Source organism: Myotis yumanensis, unplaced genomic scaffold (assembly GCF_028538775.1).
Source record: "Myotis yumanensis isolate MYYU_CA2020_CCGP unplaced genomic scaffold, mMyoYum1.0.hap1 SCAF_2, whole genome shotgun sequence".
Lineage (NCBI taxonomy): Eukaryota > Metazoa > Chordata > Mammalia > Chiroptera > Vespertilionidae > Myotis > Myotis yumanensis.
The window spans coordinates 175648180-175671500 of record NW_027223753.1 but is presented as its reverse complement, the minus strand read 5'-3'; the positions used below and the strand labels follow the sequence as shown (position 1 = coordinate 175671500).

General features: G+C 43.9%; 1 protein-coding gene across 4 annotated transcripts in view; it reads right to left on the bottom strand.

The window, feature by feature from the left end:
• Positions 1–22705, bottom strand: part of MCF2L2 (MCF.2 cell line derived transforming sequence-like 2) — a 211932-nt gene extending 189227 nt beyond the window's left edge. For all 4 annotated transcript variants that reach the window (XM_070406723.1, XM_070406722.1, XM_070406725.1 and 1 more), the window contains exon 1: positions 22051–22705. In XM_070406723.1, coding sequence (XP_070262824.1) covers positions 22051–22126 — 76 coding nt within the window. In that variant the 5' untranslated portion in view covers positions 22127–22705. The remainder of the gene's footprint in view (positions 1–22050) is intronic.
• Positions 22706–23321: the final 616 nt, after the last annotated feature.

The window sequence follows — 23321 nt, the reverse complement described above, 5'->3', positions numbered from 1 at the left end:
CCCTGCAAACAGATTCTGGCCTTCCTGGTCTTTTCAGATGTAAATTGACCACATTCTTTAGGACCATCTTTTTAAGGCCAAAACAGTCTCGGGTTTTTACTCTGTACACAGCAAAAGGTCAGGTTCAGCTCAAAATTATGCGCACTCGTTTTTAAACTGGCCCTTCCCCTTTACACGTGCACAGAAATCCCGGATGCATTTTAAAACTTTTATATTTAACTTTTATGATCTAGCTGGGGCGACCTCCCCCCCAGACCCGACGCCGCCGGGGGCCTCGCCGCTCCCGCCTCCCGTGAGCGACGCGCCGGCCCCGCCCCCCCTGCGCTCCACCGGGCTCCACTCGCTCGCCACACGCCCGGGGGCCACTGCCCGCCCACCGCTGCCGCCAAGCCGCCTGGGCCCGTGGCGCGGCCGGGCTCCGGGGCGAGGGCTGCGCTCCTGCACACCTGCCCCCGGGCGCCCGCCCCTACTGCGCAGCAAGCAGCCTTGGTGCGCTGGCCTCAGCCTCTGCGTGCCAGCTTCAGCCTCCGCATCCAGGCGCATCTTTCCTCTCCTGCGGCCCGAGGCACAGTGATTCCCAGCTCACCTTCCCTGCCTGGGATGCGCGCGGGCGGGCGGGGATCCCTCCCCTGCCTTTACATTTACATACTTTTACCAGACATTCATTCAGAGTTTAAACAATCCATTCAATTCCTAACAACTTCCCAATTCCTGAGGGAGCTCTAAAGCCTCCCGCAATGTCCTTGAACTGATCAATCACAATACCCAAAAGAGCAGTCTGAGTCCATTCCATAATGTCCGTCAAGTAAGTTCACAGAAAGAAACATACAAACATAGAAAACTACATCAGCCCGAAAATACAGCCTTCCAATTCTATGGAAGCAGATGGCGTTATGCCAACCTGGTGGGCGCTGCCCACCTCGTCTCAGATTGGGGTTTCTACAGACCTCCCGACTCGGCGGAAGCAAAATTACACCCCTACAGATACAGATGGAGGATCGAGGCGTCCCCCGACTCCTCCCGCCCTTTGACCCCCATGTGCGTCCACGGTCAATGTGGGCGAATACAGATTTCAGAAGTGAGCTCACACAGAACAGATAAAGCACACAGAACAGACAAACACAATACACAGACACTTACCGCGGCCATGCAGATTCTACGAATTGGGGGAGTCCCTACATGGTCTTGGGAACCCCGGGCGAGCCCCCAAATGTTGTGCCCAGATTTCAAGATTCCCAAGAAACCACATCAGGGAGCCAATTCGATGCAAAAGCATAAGAATCTGTATTTCAAGCTAACTTGGGCTCCCCATCCACCAGGCTCACCGACACCAAGGCAAACCAAGTGGCTGAGCGCCCCAACCCCGCCTGAAGACCGGTTATATAGGGGGGGTTGGAGTAAGGGGAGGAGAAAGAACTGTGCTCTGCCGCCTGGGTGTGGCTAGCAGAGTAGGACGTAGCCCCTACCCTGGGGCAACCTAGCCCTCGCCCTTTCATCTAGCTTCTGTCTCTCAGGATAACATTTGAGATTCATCCATGTTGTATTAGTAAGTAGTTCATTCATTTTTTATTGCTGAGTCGGATCCCATCATATGGATGGTACAGTTTGTCTATTCTCCTGCTCATAGACATTCTGGGATTTACCCCCGCCCCCGCCCCTCCCCCCCCCCCCCCCCCCCCCCACCATTCAAGCTGTTCTGAATAATGTTGCTGTGAACATTCATGTAAAGGTCTTTGTGTGGGCATACGTTTGCATTTCTCTTGGATAAACACCTAGGAATGGTATTGCTAAGGCAAAGGAGAGGTGTATATTTGACTTGTAAGAAACTGCCAAACCTTTTCTCAAATAGGTTCTATCATAAGGCTTTTTCGATTATAGACTGCTCTGTTTAGTAAGCCTCAGAGTCAGTTCTTCGTTAGTGTTAAATGCATATAAAGTACTTTAAGAAAAATTTCTGGTTTTTGTTTGGTAGTGCTTTTTAAATTTTGTTTTTAAATTGATATACAGAATAATTCACTCTTTTTGGTGTACAATTTTAAATGCATGAAGTCGTTTAACCATCACCACAATCAGTATATGAAATAGTTACATCATCCCTTTGTAGTCAAATCACTCCTTCCCACCATTAATCCCTGGTAACCACTCCATCCCTATAATTTTACCCTTTCCAAATGTCATATAAATGGAATCATTTAGTATGCACCTTTTAAGTTTCTGAATGTCATATAGAAAGGGAGTGGACTGACAATTCTTGCGGGGGAAAGGGGTGTGGGGGTGCGGGAAGAGACTGGACAAAAATCGTACATCTATGGATGAGGACAGTGGGAGGGGTAAGGGCAGAGGGTGGGGTGGGAACTGGGTGGAGGAGAGCTATGGGGGGAAAAAAGAGGAACAACTGTAATAATCTGAACAATAAAGATTTAACTAAAAATAAATAAATAAATGGAATCATTTAGTATGCACCCTTAGCATCATGCATTTCAGATTTATTTATGTTGTCATGTGTATCAATAATTTTATTGTTAAGTATTCCATTGTACAAATGGTCCACAGGTTGTCTATCCATTCCTCAGGGGAGGGACCTTTGGGTTCTTTCCAGTTTTCAGTGATAAAGAATAAAGCTTCTATAAATATTCACATACAGATTTTTGTGTGACTGTAAATTTTTCTTCCTCTTGGAGTGGGATTACCGGTTGTATAGTGTTTAACTTTGTAAGCAACTGCCCAATGTTTTCCAAAGTGGCTGTACCATTTTACATTCCCACCAACAGTGTGTGAGATCCAGTCCCTCCCTCCTCGCCATGACTTTTTATTGTCTTTTTTCTTTAACCACTCTGATAGGTGTGCAATTTCTCTGACTGCTGATGTTGAGCATACTTTCATGTGCTTATTTTCCATCTGTATATCTTCTTTGGTAAAGTAGTCATTCAAAATTATGCCCATTGTAAATTTGTGCTGTTCATTTTTTTTTTTAATATATTTTAGTGATTTTTTACAGAGAAGAAGGGAGAGGAATAGAGAACCAGAAACATCGATGAGAGAGATCCATAAGCTGCCTCCTGCACGCCCCCCAGTGGAGATGTGCCCGCAACCAAGGTACATGCCCTTGACCGGAACCGAACCTGGGACCCCTGAGTCCGCAGGCCGACGCTCTATTCACTGAGCCAAACCGGTTCGGCTGTTCATTTTTCTTTATTGTTAAGAGTTCTTTATATATTCTGGATACAAGTCCTTTGTCAGATAGGTGATTTCCCCAATTTTTTCCCCAGTTGTGTTTTCCTTCTCTTATCAGTGCCTTCTGTGGAGCAAAAATTTTACTGAAGTCTAATTAACAAATTTTTCTCTTGTTTATGTTTTTTTTTTTTTTATTTAGAAAGAGAGGAAAGGAGAGAGAGAAACATTGATGTGAGAGAGAAATATCGATCAGTTGCCTCCTGTATACCCCCAACCAGGGATCGAACCCACAACTTAGGTATGTGGTCTGACCAGGAATCAAACCAGTGACCTTCTGGTGGATGGGACAACACTCAACCAACTGAACCACACTGGCCAGTGCAACAAATTTTTCTTTTATGAATATTACTTTTGGTGTCAACCTAAGAATTCATTGTCCAACCAAGGTCACATAGATTTTCTCCTATTTTTTTCTAAAAGATTTCTAATTCTGTTTTACATTTAGGTCCGTGATCCACTTTGAGTTAATTTTTGTATATGGGGTGAGGCACAGTCAAGGTACATTTTTTTTGTACACAGATGTCTAAATTTTCAAGCACCTTTTGTTGAAATTGCATTTACACTTTTTTCCATTGAACTGCCTTCACACCTTTGTCAAAAATTAATTAATCATATTGTGTGGGACTATTTTTGGTTCTCTATTCTTTTCCATTGATCTATGCTTCTGTCCTTTCCCCAATACCACAATGTCTTGATTATTTTGCTTCATAGTAAGTCTTTAAATTAGGTACTGTGAATCCTCCAACTCTGTTCTTTAAAAAAAAAATCTATTATAGTTCTTTTCGCCTATTATAGTACCTTTTAGCTAATTCTAAATCTTAGAACCAGCTGGTTGATTACTACAAAAAAACCTGATAAACTTTTGACTGTAGTTATATTTAATTTATAGATCAATTTGAGGAGAGTTGACATCTAATATTGATTCTTCCAAACTTTAAACACAGACCATGTATTATTTTTACAAGGATAGTTTCTCAAGTCCTTATGAAGCACCACATAATGCTCATTCTGCTCTCATTTCTTCTACCATTTTTTTAAAAAAAGATTATACCACAAAGCCACTGAAAATTATAAACATATTCTTTCTCTTTAAAATCTGGGTTAGTTTTCCCAAAGGACTAAGGGAAAAAATGCTCACGCCACACCTGAAGGGCAAACCAGATTTGAATAGTGGAATTTTCCTTCTTGTTTCTATACCATATGCCAGGGTCTAAAATCCCATTTCACGGCCTGAGGGATTTTTTCTCCTTTGCAAGCAAAAGTTCTATTGGTTGCTGGAGAGAGAAATACTGCAATGGAAACAAAGTGGAATGAAAAGTAGAGGGATGTGGGTCCGGGAGACCCACCTTTCTAGCCTAAGGCCTGTGCCAGATCTTCCTCACATGTAGGGGAGAAAAAAAGAGGAAAGAGAAGGGAGCCACTGGGGAAGGAAGAAGCCAGTAAAATGGTGAAGAGAAGAGCCTGTGAAACGCCCAGAAGCTGGGTGGCCAGAGGACATTTTAAAATAGTGATGCCTCCAGCTTCATTTCAAAGTATCTGTGTGTTAGACCATAAACATCTCCTCTCCCATCTTCAGAAAATTCCCCTCGCCCAGCCAGTGCGGCTCAGTGTTTGAGTGTCGACCCAGGCACCAGAGGTCACTGGTTCCATTCCTGGTTGGGGCACACGCCTGGGTTATGGGCTCAATCCCCAGTGGGGAACATGCAGGAGGCAGCCGATCAATGTTTCTCTCTCATCAATGTTCCTACCTCTCTCTCCCTTTCTCTTTCTCTAAAATCAATAAAAACACTTAAAAAGAAAGAAAGAAAATCCCCCTGTACCCCGCCTCCCAATCTGCTATTCAGATAAGTTTGGAGATACTGGGGAAAAGAGTTAAATTTCATAATTGGGTCACCCCAATGCAAAAGCAAGGCAGTACATGCAGAAGCCAGAAAATCAGAAACCCAATGAAATGAGGGAAGGACTGGGGACTGATGGACAGATGGTTGACTCTGCCTAAAGTTTTCTTATGTTTGCCTAACAGCAACCTCCCCCACTAGACTGTCAGCTCTAGGAGGACATCCATTCATTATTCCAAGCCCCAAGGATGGCACTAGGGCTGCAGCAGTGGAGGAAGAGGCCTGGATCTGGCCACTCCTTCCCACCCTGTCCCCAGGTCAAGACACGGATACCTGGCCATGTCAAAACTATGGAGGCCCTCAGTAATGTGGTTAGTCTTAAATTGGTTATGTAAATAAGGAGAAACAGGCAGGTGAACCTCTAGCTCCTCAGTAATTGAATTAATTACAGCTTTCTTGGGTACAAAAAGAGTTAAAATGAATTCAAACTGATCGGATAATGGGTACAAACAAACAAACAAAAACCAGACACACAAACCAAAACCTGGGCTGGTCAAGATCTGGGATCAGATAACTAGACAGAGAAATCCAGAAGTAACTCTTCTAAGCTGGACAAGACCAACTGTGGGAAACCGCCTATTGTCTTCACTAGCGGAGAAGCATAGACAGAGAACCCGGAAGGCTGGTGACCTTTGAAGCATTAGCAAAGGTCAGAGCTGTGCACCACCTCTGTTAATCCAGGTAATGGTAGCTGAAGCAACCTCCCCACCTTTACTTATGTAAATCCTTATTGATAAAATAGTCTGTGTGTCACTGGAACCTCCCTGCCTAAGGGCTATGGGTGTATCCCAAACTAAATAAAAGGGAGACCTAGGCCAGAGCAGTGAGTAGTCCTCCCCCTAGAGGTAGACTCCTGCCTGATCCCCATTTCCCAAATTAAATCTTTTCTAGTCTCTCTTCATTTTGTGCGTGGCCTTGTCCAGAACCCGAACCCTGAACAACGCGGGACATGAAAGGGGCTACCACATCTGTCACCTAATGCGGGGCTTCTGGAGGAGAAGATATTTTTCGTCTAGAGCAAAGGAAGAAAAATACACCGAGAAAAGCTGTGGAAAATTCACCGCACGCAAAAGCCTACGGACCAGCTACAGAATCCGGATCTGTAAGTAGGGTGGGAATGTCTTTTTCAGCCAGGCTAATGGGGAAGAATTAGAATTTGGTTTGTATGCCTAAGGAATTAAAAGTTTCAGAAGGTATTCTTTTATAGTTTTTATTTGATGTTATAGAACATAACCCTTGGTTTCCTGAAGAAAGTACATTAGATCTTGAGTGTTTGGCAAAAAGTTGGCAGCAAAACAAAAAAAAAACAAAAAACAAACAAAACAAAAAAAACTTACCTCAAAAAACTGTTTTTCCATGGGGAACACAATATTGCGTTTGCTAGAACCTTTTAGAGAGGCTGAGGAGGAGCCTCCTCGCCTGGTTCCCTCCACTCCTCCTAGAGAGGAGCGGGAAGAAAAATTGGAGGGATGGCCTTTATGGTCCCCTCCACCTACATGTCCTAATCCTGAAACATTTAATTCCCCGCCAATAGGGCCACCAATAGAATCATCTATACAGAGAGCCATCAGAAAAGGAATGAAGGACATGTCGGTGGAAGAAAGGCTTGCTATACAAGTAGCTGACCCACAGCTCCCAAATCAGATAAGACACCATGAAAGAATTGATTTTAAAATGATAAAAGCTTTGCGAGAAAGCGTTGTTCAAAATGGTCCAACGGCTCCTTTTACAGGAGAAATTATGAATTATATTTCTGAAGCATTCTTAGCTCCTTATGATTGGTATTCTCTGGCTCGTGCAACTCTGGATAGAGGAGATTATTTACTATGGAAGGGAGAATTTTTGAAAAAATGTCAAGAGCAAGCCCACGCAAACGGAGGGCCAAATGCTCAAATAACTTATGAAATGCTGGCAGGACTAGGACAGTATATGGATATACAAAATCAGCTACATTATGTGCAACCGGCGTATGAGCAAATTAGACTTTGTGGAAGGAAAGCCTGGAGGGCTCTACCGACAAAAGTGGACCCTCAGGGAGCTTTTAGTAAATGTATGCAGGGACCTACAGAGTCATTTTCTGATTTTGTGGCTCGACTCACTCGAGCAGTGAGACAACAGATTCAACATGAGGCAGCAAGAGATATTTTAATTCAGCACTTAGCTTATGAAAATGCCAATGATGATTGTAAGAAATGCCTGATGCCTCTGAGGAGAAATAGTACCATTACAGAAATGATTCGAGCATGTCAGAATGTGGGGTCATGCACTTTTCAAGCAAATTTACTCGCTGCCGCTGCAACCGTAAATAAAAGGTGTCATAACTGTGGAAAAACAGGACATTTTAGAAAAGACTGTAGGCAACCAAGAAGGACACAAGGAGGCGCTCCAGGGAAAGGCACTAACATCCCGCCTCGTGAGCCAATCAAAACAGATCCAACCTCTCTGTGTCCTAGATGCCAGAAGGGCTACCATTGGGCCGGCCATTGTAAATCGAAATTCCATAAAAATGGCCAACCGTTAGATCAAAACAAAAGGTATGGCCGACCGCAGGGAAACGGCCAGCGGGGCTACCCCCAGCCCTGTCATTAAAAGGGGAGATCTGCCCTGCAAAGCCCACAGTGGACTCTCTGATCCGGGCCACTCCAGGGAGCGCAGGCCTAGATCTTAACAGTACTATAGCGGTCACTTTGACCCCCGATATGGCTTGGCAAGCTGTTCCTACAGGAATCTGGGGACCTGTGCCACCGGGAACTTTAGGATTAATTTTAGGGAGGAGTGGAAACACTCTGAAAGGATTAACTGTTTTGCTTGGGGTCATAGATTCAGACTATGAAGGAGAGATTAAAGTTATATTAGAATGTAATCATATTATGCAAATTACTCCAGGACAAAGAATTGCTCAGATACTACTTTTACCTTATGTTCAGCAAGGCGAAGCTATAAGCAGGAAAAGGGGGGCGCAAGGGTTTGGAAGCTCAGACATCTATTGGATACAGGAAATTAGCACAACCTGTCCTATGATTAATTTGAGAATAGAAGGAAAAATGTTTAAGGGCCTAGTAGACACTGGGGCAGATGTCAGCGTTATCAGCAAAGAATTCTGGCCTCCAAGTTGGTCCGTGGTAGAAGCTATGCACTCAATTAGGGGGGTGGGAGTTCCTGATAACACACAACGTAGTGCTGCAGTCTTAAGGTGGCAAGATGAGGAAGGACAGACAGGATGGTTTCAGCCCTACATTGTCTCTGGAATTTTAGTCAATTTATGGGGCCGGGATGTCTTAGAAGGTTTACAAGCTTGTATTATTACCAGCAAAGGACAGCAGTTTATAACTCAGATGGGATATCAGACTGGTCAAGGCATAGAAAACCGAAGAAGATGAGGATTAGGATATCAACCTTTTTAAGAGTGGTCACTGCTCAGTTTCCTCACCCCCATGCTGATCCTATACAATAGAAAGACGATAAACCTATATGGGTGGATCAGTGGCCATTAACCAAGGAGAAATTAGGTCATATTCATGAATTGATACAGGAACAAATAGAAGCTGGTCACATAGAGCCTTCCAATAGCCCTTGGAATACGCCTATATTTATTATACCTAAGAAGGTGGCAGGGAAATGGCGATTGATACATGATCTTAGAGCAGTTAATGCTACTATGCATACCATGGGAGCTTTGCAACCTGGACTCCCAGGGCCTTCCCAAATCCCTCTAGATTGGTCTCTTATAGTAGTAGATCTTAAGGATTGTTTTTTCACCATTCCCTTGGCACCTCAAGATAAACGAAGATTTGCCTTTTCAGTGCCATCTATTAATAATATAGAACCCATGAGAAGATATCAGTGGAAGGTTTTGCCTTAAGGAATGGCCAATAGCCCTACCTTGTGCCAAAAATATGTGGCTCAAGCTGTTCAGCCTTTAAGAGACAGATATTCCCGATGTTACATTATTCATTACATGGATGACTTGCTCTTAGCAAGTCCACGGGAAGAGCAGACTTTGGCCATGTTTTCCCAATTAGAAGAGGAGCTCCCTAAATGGGGTTTAAGAATTGCTCCAGAAAAGGTACAGAAAGAAACGCCTTTCCAATATCTGGGAACCATAATTGAAAACCAATGTATTAGGCCTCAGAAGGTGGAGATAAGAAAAGATTGTCTTAAAACATTAAATGACTTTCAGAAATTATTAGGGGACATTAACTGGTTAAGACCTTATCTGAAGATCTCTACAGGAGTCAACCCTAGAGGTTTGCTGAGGGACCATATCTGGCAAATGGATGTAACGCATTATAATTCCTTTGGACACCTTGAGGCATTACATGTCTTTGTAGATACCTTTTCAAAAGTCCTATGGGCTACTACATCTATAGGAGAAACAGCAAAACAGGTTATTAATCATTGCCTAGCTGTTTTTGCTGTCATGGGAATTCCAAAAATTATTAAAACTGATAATGGGCCTGCTTATACAAGCTGTCAATTCCAGGAATTTTGTAAAAGGCGGAAAATTCAGCACATTACAGGAATACCATATAATTCTCAAGGACAGGTCATTATTGAATGACAGCATCAGCGGCTAAAATCCCAGCTTGAAAAACAAAAAGGGGGGATGATGGAGAAATCACCTGCAGGTAGGCTGCACCAAGCCTTAATTACTTTAAATTTTTTCACTTGTGATGATGATGGAAAGACACCTATGGAGCTACATTAGTGTCAGAATAAAACAAAAGAAAATGGTCTACTTAAATGGAAGGATCCCACATCTGGTTTATGGAAGGGACCTGATCCATTATTAACCTTTGGCAGAGGGTATGCTTGTATATTCCCAGAGAATTTTTCCAAACCCGTGTGGATTCCTGCTAGAAATATTAAACTGCAACAGGGATCCAAGAGAGAAACTAGCCAGACTAATGAGGACCTTGCGCCTGGAGCCACACCATGCAGCTGCAGACAATCAACTACCTCAGCCACAGAGAGCAGTGACTCCAAGCAGTCACTGAAGATGAGCAGGAGGAGGATGAGCCGGGCAACAAACAGCCCGGACACCATCTGGGGCATGGTAAAGAAGACTATACAGATGTCTGACGCCTGAGAACGTCTTTCTTGCCATGCTAGCAATAATCATCTGTACAGTAATATTACCTAGGGCAAATGTGGAAGTATTTCAGACTTATGCTCCTGACCCTTCATGGGTAAGAACCCTTACGTGGGCCTAATGTAGTATCCAGTAGGAACATGGGTGGGACAAGGAAGTAGAGGACTATCACTACTTGCTCCTGGGAGAGGTGCAGAAAATGTAACTAAGACCTTGTCTATACAAAAAGAAATTGACAGCCAGTTTAAAATTGAATTGCCATGGCCTAGGGCAAAGAATATCCTTACATGATATTATTCTACAATGTCATTAATAGTTTTTGATATTTTACAACAGCATATTGTACATTTATCCCAAACAAACTTACAAACTAATTCTTTGAATGTTTGGCAGCAATTTAATAAGGACATGAAAGGATTTAATCCCTTCCACTGTGTGGAAGGCCCCCTGGGAAGGCACTTGAGCATTCTGCATTGGCCTCTCTTGCCCTTTTTGCCAAGAAGGTCCCTCTTCTTATGATCCAGTTGCCCACAGCTTTTGCCTGAGCTCTCTGTTCATGCTGAGGTTGAAGCCTCATGGTGGCTGGTACCATGGATCTGTCTCTCGCCCAAAGGCATGAGCTGGGCCCTCCCTGGAGAAGAAACCTGGGTTCCCCAAGATATGTGATCAATGCCGGGGCCCCGCCAGCAGGCAAGGGGATCCCAAGGCAGTTGCTGGGCGTGGAGGCCACAGGGGCATAGGCTACCAAGGAGACAGAACTGAACCTCACATCACCCTGCTTGGCCCCGGAGGATGGCTGGTTAGCCAGAGACGGGTAAGATTCCTCAAGGAAGGAACAACCTAAGACAGGCACAGTCGCAGAGGGGCCATCAGGAGAGAACTTGGGGGTCAACAGAGGTGGGGCACAGATCCTCACCCCCCCCTCCCCCAACTATGCAATGGCTTGAACACTCGCCCCTTCTGAGGGAGGTCTCCTGCCCCCATGGCTGCTTCCTGCTTCCCATGCCCAGCTCAGATCAGGACCCAGACAACAGAGACTTGGCTGACAGCAGCTATCCTATATCTAAATCCAGCCTAACACCAGGAATGCTCAGGGCCTTCTCAAGGATGCAAAATAATCCTTTCCATTAATATTTACAGTGTAAACTAAGATTGTTGTGAGAGTATTAAATTTAACAGTAACGAGTTTAATTGAAATAAGTAGTATTAACCAAAATTTTCATTTTATGGAAAAATTGCTTAATATGCTATGAACCTAAAGCAGTCATATTTTCGTGCAAAAAAATTAAAATTTAAAGTTATCTAGACTGCATTATAAATTTTCCAAAATCCTCCTAATAATTAAATCAAAAAAAGGGGGGATAGTGGAAAAATACCATGTAAGGAAAAATATCCTGTAACTAATTTACATCTAGAAAAAAAATTTCATTTGTGATGCTAACAGCAAGACACCCATGAAAAACATACATGGTGTCAAAATAAGCCAAAGGAAAATCATTTGGGCAAATATAAAAAGGACCCCAAGTAAAATTTCCTTAATTAACCTTTGGTCGAGAATACGTTTGTATATTTTCAGAAAACAACCCAAGACCATGTGGATTCCTGCAACAGAGAGGAATTATCAGGAATGCTCCAGCCATGAGGACAAGAGGAAAAACAATCCAGAGATGGAAGACGCTGACGACGCTTTGCCATGCTAGCAGTCAAGTAGCTGTGCGTCGCTGCAGGTTGCCCAGAATCAAACCAAAGAGGGTCAGACCTGAATTGCCACCATTTGTCCACCATCCAGAACTGAAATATCATTGCTGACATGTACACATAAGGAACTGTTGGACATTGAATTTGGGACTTAAACATTTTTTGTTCTTATATGTTTATTTCTGGTCTACAAATACAAGATTTTTTAAGGAAAAAAGAAGGGGGAGATGTGGGAAACAGCTTATTGTCTTCACTAGCAGAGAAGCGTAGACAGAGACCTTTTGAAGCCCTAGCAAAGGTCAGAGCTGTGCACCACCTCTGTTAATCCAGATAATGGTAGCTGAAGCGACCTCCCCACCTTTACTTATGTAAATCCTTATTGATAGGATAATCATGTAAATCCTTATTGATAAAACCTCCCTGCCTAAGGGCTGTGGGTGTATCTCATACCAATAAAAGCTTGGTGAGGCCGAGCACCAGTAGAAGTCCTTCCTCTTGAGTTGGACTTACCCGCCTGGCCCCCCAATATTTCCAAATTATCTCTTGTCTCTTTCATTTGTGTGCGGCTCCTCTTCCAGATCCTGAACCCTGAACCACGCGGGACGTGGAGGGAAATATTTACAACAACCAACATGACCAAACATGTATACTTTGTACCTGATTCTCCCTCATAGTAAAGTCCTCTACATAGAGGTACTCTTCTATACTAAACAAAAGTGCATGGTGCTGCTGGTTACCTTGCCATTGTAACTTTATCAGACTTATTTTTTTCCTAAGGAAGTACAAGTAGGCAGGACTCCTAAAACATTCTTCCTTAACAAAGTCTTATTCCTAAGTATTATATATTTATTATGTCTAAAGACAAAGACGTAAATCCTCAAGTTTTAAATGATAGCTTTTCTTTAAAGAGAACCAACACTCAGAGGCAAAGTGATATGCTAAAGGCTGCACAGCTGTTTGCTGGCAAAGCCTGGGTACAGCCTTACTTCATTCTGGAAAGGCAGGAATTATCCTTGATATTCTCCACAGTAGAGAAAATGATCACTTCTAGAATCAGTATTATTTACACTGATTCTAAGGAATCCTGACTTAATAAATGACCATTCTCTAGATCAGTGATGGCGAACCTTTTGAGCTTGGCATGTCAGCATTTTGAAAAGCCCTAACTTAACTCTGGTGCAGTGTCACATATAGAAATTTTTTGATATTTGCAACTGTAGTAAAACAAAGATTTATATTTTTGATATTTATTTTATATATTTAAATGCCATTTAACAAAGAAAAATCAACCAAAAAAAATGAGTTTGCATGTCAGAGGTGTCAGAGGTTCGCCATCACTGCTCTAGATCATGGGTAGCTGTTATTATCATGACAACATTTGGGTTAATTTTTGTTTGGTACCCTTTACCAAAAGCTGGCATTTCACATCATAAATACAGTGGCATCTACTCAGACCTTAGAGTACCACATTCTATCTGAGTAAATCCAACACCCAACTCAGGTTACCAATAAACAAATTCCATTTCTCTGCCTTCACCATCCAAATATGGACAATTCAAAGGCGTAAGTCACAGTAATCACCAATGCTCAGTGGAGCAATGAGGTAGCTAGTTTCCAAGGTGGCAACTATGGTAGGCAGAAAAAATGCCTTCCTCCTCCCCATCCCCAAAATATCTGTGTCCTGATACCCAGAAACTGTGTAGGTCAGGTTACATGGCAACGGGAATGAAGGTTGCAGATAGAATTAAGTCTGCAAATCAGCTGACCTTAAAATAAGGAGGACCCATTTGACCTAGTGATCCCACTTCTAGGAATATATCCCAAGAAACTAGAAACACCAATTAGAAAGGATATATACACCCCTATGTTCATAGCAGCACAATTCACCATAGCTAAGATTTGGAAACAGCCTAAGTGCCCATCAGCAGATGAGTGGTTTTAAAACCTGTGGTACATCTACACAATGGAATACTATGCTGCAGTAAAAAAAGAAGTTCTTACCATCTGCAAGAGCATGGATGGAACTGGAGAGCATTATGCTAAGTGAAATAAGCCAGTCAGAGAAAGATAAATATCACATGATCTCACTCATTTATGGAATATAATGAACAACATAAATTGATGAACAAAAACAGATCCAGAGACAGAGAAGCATCGATCAGATTGTCAAACCTCCGAGGGAAGGTAGGGGAGGGTGGGGTTAAGGGGGAGAGATCAACCAAAGGACTTATATGCAAGCATATAGATCTAACCAACGGACACAGACAACAAGGGGGTGAGGGTATGACTGGGAGGATGGGGGGTAACATGGGGATAAGGACACATATGTAATAACTTAATCAATAAAAAATAAAATATGACACACATACACACACAGGAGGGCCCAATATAATTGCAAGGGTCCTTAAAAGTGGAAGAGGAAAATAAAAGAGAACCCTAGAGATGACAACACAAGAAAGACCAGATGTTGCTGCCTTTGAAGATGGAGGAAAGGGGCCACATGCCTAGGACTGCCGACAGCTTCCAAAAGCTGGAAAAGGCAAGAAAAAGAACCTCCAGAAAGGAATGCCACCATGCTGACACCTTGATTTTAGCTCATGAAGACCTGTATTAATGTCTGAGCTACAGAACTGCCAGAAAATGAATTTGTGCTGCTTTCAGCCATTAAGTTTGTGGTATTTGTTAAAGTGGCCATAGAAAATAAATATAGAAAAAAATAAATATTTTTTAAAACCAACAATTATACCCCTTCCTGGGTGGGCATGTTCATCCTCCCAGAAGGGGAGGAAAGGCCCCTCCCCTTATATCTGGGCTGAGCCTGGGACTGCTTTGACCAGTAGATTTTGGAGGAAGCAACTTAAGGGGACTTCAAGCCCATTATCAAGAAGTCCTTGCTCTAGCAGGTTTGACTCAGTGGTTAGAGCACCAGACCCTGGACTGCAGGGTCACGGGTTCGATTCCGGCCAAGGGCACATACCTCGGCTGCAGGCTCAATCCCCAGCCCAGTCAGGATGTGTCTCTCTCACATCAATGTTTCTCTCTCTCAGTCTCTCCTCCTCCCTTCCACTCTCTCTCTAAAAAAAATCAATGGAAAAAATATCCTTGGGTGAGGATTAACAAAAGTAAACAAACAAATAATCAAACAAAAAAAAGTTCTAACAGCTTCTGCATTGTACCTATCAGAGACCTGGGCTTCTAGGTAAGAAGTACAGACTACCCTGCTGGAGAAATGGCCACATGGGGAGACCCTGAAAGATGAGATACCACCATGTAGAGAGAGACCACATGAGGGAATATCAAGGTGACAGCCATACAGCCCCAGCTGCCATCTGATTACAATCACTTGAGGGAATCATCATGAGACATAATGACATGGTTGTTTGGGAGTGGTTTATTACCCAACAACAAATAAAATACCAAAATACTATCCAACAACAGCAACAACAAAAGCTCATGGCCTACTAGGCATGTTGTATCACAAGAATAAGTCCCATTTAAATAAGCCTTCCTAAAGAAAAGTAATTTTCACTTACGAAATCAGTATATACTTTCACTCCAGAGTCTTTGTTTAACAATTTAGAGAATATACCCATCTTAACAAATTAAGTCTTCTCATCTGTGAACATGGAATGCCTTTCTACTTATTTAGGGCTTTTTTTAATTTCACTTAACAATGATTTATAGTTCTTAAAGCACATGTGTTACACCTCTGTTATCAAATTTATTCCTGAGTATTTTGTTCTTTTTGATGGTATTGTAAATTGAATTGTTTCTTAATTTCATTTCAGATTGCTCATTGCTACTGTTTAGAAATAGTTTGTTTTTGAATACTGGCCCTGTATCCTGAGACCTTGAACTCATTTACTAATTCTAGTATATATATATTTTTAGTGCATTACTTAGGATTTTCTGTACATAAAATGTCATCTGCAAATACAGATAGTAGTTTTACTTCTTTCTTTCAAATCTGGAGGCCTATTTTTTTTTTAATATATTTTATTGATTTTTTACAGAGAGGAAGGGAGAGGGAGAGAGAGTTAGAAACATCGATCAGCTGCCTCCTGCACATCTCCTACTGGGGATGTGCCCGCAACCCAGGTACATGCCCTTGACCGGAATCGAACCTGGGACCTTTCAGTCCGCAGGCCGACGCTCTATCCACTGAGCCAAACCGGCCTCGGCTCTGGAGGCCTATTATTTCATTTTCTTGCCTAACTGTACTGGCTAGAATCTCTAATGCAATGCTGAATGAAAGTAGTGAGGATAAACATCCTTGCTTTGTTCCTGGCCTTAATAGGAAAGCTTCCAGTCATTTAGTATTAACTAAGATATTAGCTGAGGGGTTTTTAAAATACCATTTATCAAATTGAGGAAAATCCCTTCTATTCCTAGTTTATTGAGTGGGTTGTGTGTGTTTTTAATCACAAATAGGTATGAAATTTTGTCAAATTCTTTTTCTGCTTCTACTGAGATGTTTATGTGGTTTTTGTCCTGTATTCTATTATGGTGTATTGTATCAGTTCATTTTCAAATGTTAAACCAACCTTGCTTTCCTGAGATAAATCCCACTTGATCATGGTGTATAATCCTTTTTCATATGTTGCTAGATTTGGTGCTAGTATTTTGTTGAGGCTTTTTGTATCTATATGCATAAGAGATATTGGCCTAGGTGTGTTGTTGTTTTTTTTCCTTGCAATGTCTTTGTCTGGTTTTGGTATTAGGGTAATACTGGCTTTATAAAATGAGCTGAGGAATATTCCTTCCTCTTCTTTGAAGAGTTTGTGAAAAGTTGGTATTAATTCTTCTTTAAATGTTTGGTATAATTCACCAGTGAGGGCATCTGATGTTGAATTTTCCTCTGTGTAAATGCTTTGTGAGCCTTAAACTAGGCTAAGCTAAGCTATGATGTTCAGTAGGTTAGGTGTATTAAATGCATTTTCAACTTACAATAGGCTTATCAGGATATAACCCCATCGTAAGTTGAGGAGCATCTATAGAATTGAAACTATGTGTTGTTTTTTAATGAAATGAAATATTATTTTATTATGGGTAAGAGAACTTTCGTAGATATTTAAATTAAGTATTTCTTAAATTTTATTTGGCACTTTGCAATTTAGTTGTCAATCAGTTTTTGTGTTCCAAAAATTGTAATAGATCCTGAAGAATCCATAAGTCCTAGACACAGTGTTAGAGAGCCCAATAGAAAAAAATCACTCAGATGCAGTTAATTCACTTTTGGGATAGATGAAGTCATTACTCCAGCATGTCTAGTTGTCCCCACTGGACTCATTCCTATCTAAGCAGCAAATACTCTAATTAGATCCTGTCTACAGCACAAACAGCTGAGGATCCTAGCCATTTCAGTCATTATTCCATTGTAGAATAATGAGTCATGGGCTTAATTTCTCAGTTTGTTCTTTTTCTGGATGCATATTATCAATGCCAGTATCATCCTAAAAGTAGTGATCTGGGTTACGAGTCAAAATTCTACAGCTTTTGTCACCAAAACAGCCACCAATCCAATCTCCAATTATATAAGGAATGTCTCAAAGGATATTCCTTTCTGCCTCACAGTTTAATTGGGTATAGCCAAACACATGAAATTATTTTAGAACAATAATAGAGTAAGATCAAAATCATTACTTCTAATATGAGATGATACTCTGAAAGAGTGAAGAGGACTTGAAATATGAAACCTGAGTAGGGGATTACTCACACCAATCAGCTAGATGACTAAGATTTTCCACTGACTGGAAGCCCCATGTGAGCAATATGTAGTCTGTCTATCAGAATCCTAGAGCAATCTGAGATGTATTAGAAAATTCATGTGTACTTAGGCAGCATCTCTGCATATAAATAGCAGTACAGCAAAAAAATTGCAGAGAGGATTCAAGAATTGAAAAGAATGAGGTGGGAAAAATCAAACTCTTCTGATTCTGAGATTCTGTAATTGAACCAATGTGACTCTATAGTCTAGAATTGCTGGGGTCCAGCACCAGCAGGTCCAGGGGTCCCCAAAGGTGTGGACGGAGTCGGCGAAGAAGGAATGACACAGAGACAGCGTTCAGTTGATCAGCAGCCTAGTCAGGACCTCTAGCCAGGATCTCCAGCCAAGTTCTGGCCGGGATCTGATTAGGAACTGATGTTTATTGTCTTGTTACATCTGTATTTATACCAGTTGGTTTTAATCCTGTCAATTTCTATTGCAAAGGTTAGGGCATTTCTTATCTCCATTCCAGGGAGTAAAGATTATGTAGCTTAAGCATGATTGTTTGTAGTTAAAGTGATTAACTACCCGCCTGGCACTTAGTTAAGGGGTTGTATCCCTTCCCTAACCTCAGGGGGAAATCCCCACCTGGTGAAACAACCTTTCTCAGAGAGGTGACCTTGGTTAAAACACATGGCGCTAAGGAGAGCAAACATATTAAGAACAATATGCTATATATGCCAGGTCCCTTGAAACATATGCTGTGCAGATGTTTCTTTTCTGCAGCGACTGTGTCAAGCAGCAAGGATGGACCGGCTTCCGGCACAGAATAAAGGGGAGAAGATAATCCTACTTGCGTCCTGCATGGGTAAAAACACATCTGGACACTGTTCATATGTGAACTGCATATTTTATGAGGGTCCCTGACAAACTAACAAAATCCAAAGAAGGAGTGAACCACATCACATAAAAAACATCTGAAGGGCTTAATGTTTACTTGAAAAATGGAGCTTAAGAAGCAAAAGAATTATCCACAAATACTTCAGTCCTTAAAAGCCTAAAAGTTGCCTGACATTACTGAATACTCAAGCTCCAGTCCAAGGCACAACCAATCCTTCATACATTCAGCAAACATTTATTCTCCATCTTCATAGAGGGAGACCCTGTGTTAGGTAACTAGGCCACACAGATAAGTAATGAGGAGTCTAGGAGCCGAGATAAGCACACAAATAATCAACTAACCATAATACAAGGAAGAGTGTGGGAGATGTCATGTGAAAAGAACAAAACCTACTTAGGAAATCAGAAAGGGGGCTCATTGTGTCCCACTGACAGGATGAAAGTACCTGAAGAAGGAAGCACTGAATTTCAGGACTTGCAAGGTTTGTACTATTTCTGTGAGGAGAAATATATTAAAGGGTCATCCCAAATGGAGGGAAAGCAGAAGAAAATGTTTGGAGGTGGGAATACATATAGTAGAAAATATAGTGGAACAAAGCTGATGGACTCAGCCCAAGTTGCCCAACCATAGATACAGAGATAGCAAGTATTAGGAGAGAAGACTAAAAGGTGCCAAACAATAACGAGCTTGTACTCCAGGCTACAGGGAATGACTATGTAAGAGTAGCATGAACATTTCTGTAATACACAACTGCCATGTTGTTGTTTTCATAATTCCTGGTATAGGTTAGAGCACTGGTTCTCAACTTTCCTAATGCCACGACCCTTTAATACAGTTCCTCATGTTGTGGTGACCCCCAACCATAAAATTATTTTCGTTGCTACTTCATAACTGTAATTTTACTACTGTTATGAATCGTAATGTAAATATCTGATAGGCAGGATGTATTTTCATTGTTATAAATTGAACATAATGAAAGCATAGTGATTAATCACAAAAACAATATGTAATTATATATGTGTTTTCCGATGGTCGTAGGCGACCCCTGTGAAAGGGTCGTTCGACCTCCAAAAGGGGTTGCGACCCACAGGTTGAGAACTGCTGGGTTAGAGGCAAACACAGGAGAGGCAAGAGGCTTGCACAATGGTTAGTCAGAAGGAAATGAAGTTCTGAAGCAGGTCAGAGGCAGGTAGCTGTGGGAATGGACATGAAGAAAGAGACTCAGTAGGTATTTCAGAAACTGAATCAACAGGACCCTGACCTGAATCTTTCAAATCTCAGGGATCATGGAAAGAGCAGAAATCCCAACTGGAGGAGGAACTGGCTGAGAGACAGAGGTGGGCAATGAATACGGAAGCACATTTTTAAAAATATATAACTGAGATATCACATTTTAGTAGTTTGTTTTTCAAAAGTCTAAAAATGTGATAAAGACTTACGAGATAAAACTTGAATGCCTGTTTCTCCTGGGACCTATTTTATTCCTTAAACCTTCGGAAGCGTTATTATCAGGTCTTATCAGAATAATATAGTACTTTGGGGTAAAAAGGCAGCCTACTAATCCAGCACTTGAAGCCAAGATGGAGATCTCCACAGCCACTAGGACCTTGCCCTCAGTGCTGTGGTAGATGGAGAGGACGGTGACCCAGACACAGCAGAACACCATAGTTACATGGAGCTTCATATTGTTATGCAGCCAAATAGGTGGGACCAGGAGAATGTTCTTCCCCACAACCTTACTCTAAGCACTTCCCAACCCTCCCCTAATTCACCATCACACACCTCAAATGCAGAGCCCATCCATCCTAGCAGAAGTTTACTGGCTGCTTATTGCAACTCCCCATGAAGACAGGGGCTACTGCAGGGTTAGAGACCTCCTCAGTGAGAGCCCCCAACAGAGCATGGGAAGAGCTGCCTTCTGGTCCCAAGCCTAACATGTGTTATCCCTGAAACCATAAAATATGAGCCTCCTAAAATCTCAATCCCTTCATTTGTAAGATGGGAGTAATGGATACTCCACCTATTTCATAGGTTTGTGAGATTGCACAAAAGACCGAATGCTGCAAAGGGCACACATGCCAGGAGTCAGCGGTAGTTCTTTGAGGGCAGAAACTACACAAATTTATGTTTGTATCCTACACGGAGCTTACTATTGGAGGAGGGAGGTAGCAAGATGAGCAAAATATACCATAGCCTGGACCCCACAGGCAGCCTAGTGTTAGCCAAGGAATACTGCCTACCAGTTCTTGAGATCTAACATCCAGGTCTCCCTCCAGGCCCAGTGTCCTGCCCAGATATGATCAATAACACATTCACAGTGTAGATGGTATTTTTACCCACAGTACCTTACAAATAGCCTTGGAGTGAGTAAGGAAGAATTATTAAACCTCCCATTTTTCAGCCTGACGTTCAATGGCTTATCCAGGGAAGGACTCAAATCCAACAGGTCATACCCCCAACCCACTGATCTTCCTCTACACCACAATTTCATGCACAGGCTGGTATTTGGCACAGTCATTTCAGCACTCAATATCTTGCAAATGTCAAATTCTATTTTATTAAAAGGTATTTTTCTTCTTATTTCATCCTGCCTTCAGCAATATTTCACATTCAGCCCTCCTTGTCAGACCTTTTCTCTTAAAGAAAAACAAAACAAAACAAAACAAAAACACAGTTCAGTGGCCACATTTGGCACCAGACACATTTTTGAAAACAGAATCATCAAAACTGGGCCTTTCCATATAAATCATCTGCACAAAGTATATCCCCACATGTGTATCATTCAAGATGTACATCATTATTGTACGTAAACACACTGAACTAAAAAGCCCCCAAAGAGCAATGGTGACTCACTAATTCAATTAAGATTTCACATATAATCACCAAGAAGGCAGTTCTAACAAATGCGTGGAACACAGGTAAAAACTTCCAGACTCCTTATCAGTGGAAACTGATTAGCATTCACGGAAGGGTCTCAAAGTGAAGTGAGCACCAGAGAAAATGACCCGATATTCTAGTCACACCCACCCAAAGGCGCTCACCCTGGATGTGTCCAGGGAAGGGATGAGGAAGGGCCCACGTGTCACTACGAGCCTCCAGTGGTTCGGCAGCAGTTTCTGCCCGAAACACCTGCATTCCCCCCTCCTGCTCCCATTACCTGGTAAACTACGACACAAGTCCTCACCCCGAGTCCCTGGTCAGAAGCAGGTAATGGATCCTCAAAAGCTCAGTAGACCTCGCGGTTTAAGACCCAACAGACTTGACAACCGCCTGGTAAAGGCACACGCCCGCACGGCTGCCTGCCCGGGCCCTGCCAGACGTAGGGACCCCAGGACCACACGCGCCGCGCCCCGAGCAGCGGCGAGGCTCAGGCGCAGGGCACGCGCGCGCCCACAGCCTTCGCAGGGAGGTCGCCGCCCGGGGCTGCGGGTGAGGGCAGGGGGAGAGGAGACCCCGGCCTACTCCGCCCCCGCCCTCCATTAATAAAATGCAAGAGAAGAAAAAAAAAAACTTCACTTACCGACGTGAGTGGTCACTGTGGCCAGTCGCCGGGTGAGCTCTTGGGGAGCCATTTCTTCTTTTAACCCAAATAACATTTCGCCGGGAAAGAAAACGAACGGTCAGTTTATAAACAAAACAAAGCAACACCAACTGTTTCTACTGCTGCTCTGGATGGTTTTCAACGGGCATCTCCTCCGGTGGGTGCCCTGCGCTCACCCTCTTCCTCGCTCTCTCCAGGCACAGACCGGAGTCGCTGCCAGCCAGGCCAACTCTGCGGGGCGGGGCCGGGCGATGCCAGCCACGCCCTCCGGGGATTATTTTAAAGGTGAAGTCGGGCAGCTCTCCCAGCGTGACGTCTGGCTCAGAGAGGGAGCGGCAGCTCCGGAGCTAAGAAGGGCAGGTCGCTCTAATCTCCCTGCAACTACGCCACGGGCCTCCCGGGCGAGGGAGCGAGGCGGGTTCTGGATTTGCGGTCCTGGGCCGTCAGGTCGCCGGCGCCACCTCCTGAGGGTCGAGGTGGGGATGCTCGGTCCGCTCTTCGGGGCCGCGGGGAGCCTGGGAGCGCGGAGGGCGGGGGGCGGAGGGCGGAGGTGGCAGCGGGACCCGCTGCTCCGCGCCGCCCACCCAACGCCCCGCGGCGCCGCGCGCCCGGCTCTTCCCGCCTCGGCGCCCACTTTCCCCTCGCGGGCGGCACGGAGGGCTCCGGGGGAGGCGCGCACGCGCTCGAGCGCAGCCGGTTCTCGCGTGGGGCTGCGACCCAGAGTCGGGGAGAGAAGGCGGCGACGTGGGCGCTTGCGCCAGCACCGGGTTCTGACCGGCAGCTGTGCGCCATCCCGGCTCGCCCCTCCTTCCCCCCAGGTATCTGCGGAGAAGCCGTGGTGTGCGGGGGCTGACTGACTGGGGGGGCGGGCCAGCCCCCCAGGATTCGGGAAGGAGGGCTGGGGGGCGGCCAGCAGCCGGCTCCTTTCTCCTGCTCGGGGCTGGGGGGCTGTTGCGGAGGGTGGGGGCGGTTGGCGTTTGCTCTCCCCCCTCAGTTGGAGGTTTTCTCACGCAGTCATAGCGTCCACTGGACACTCCTGTACTTGGAGCCGGTCAGGGCTGGGCATGCGGGTGGGTACCCGTCTCCACCGCGCGGGCTGTGCCGTGCGCCGCCGCTCCGTGTGCCGGCTGCAGGCGCGCCAGCGCTCCGTCCTGCGAAGGTCTGGCACCGCACCCATGCGGCCCTCCTGCCCCATCACTCCAGGAGCCGCTTCTCTAAGCAGCTGTCCGTGGAGACGCTGTCCCGGCTTC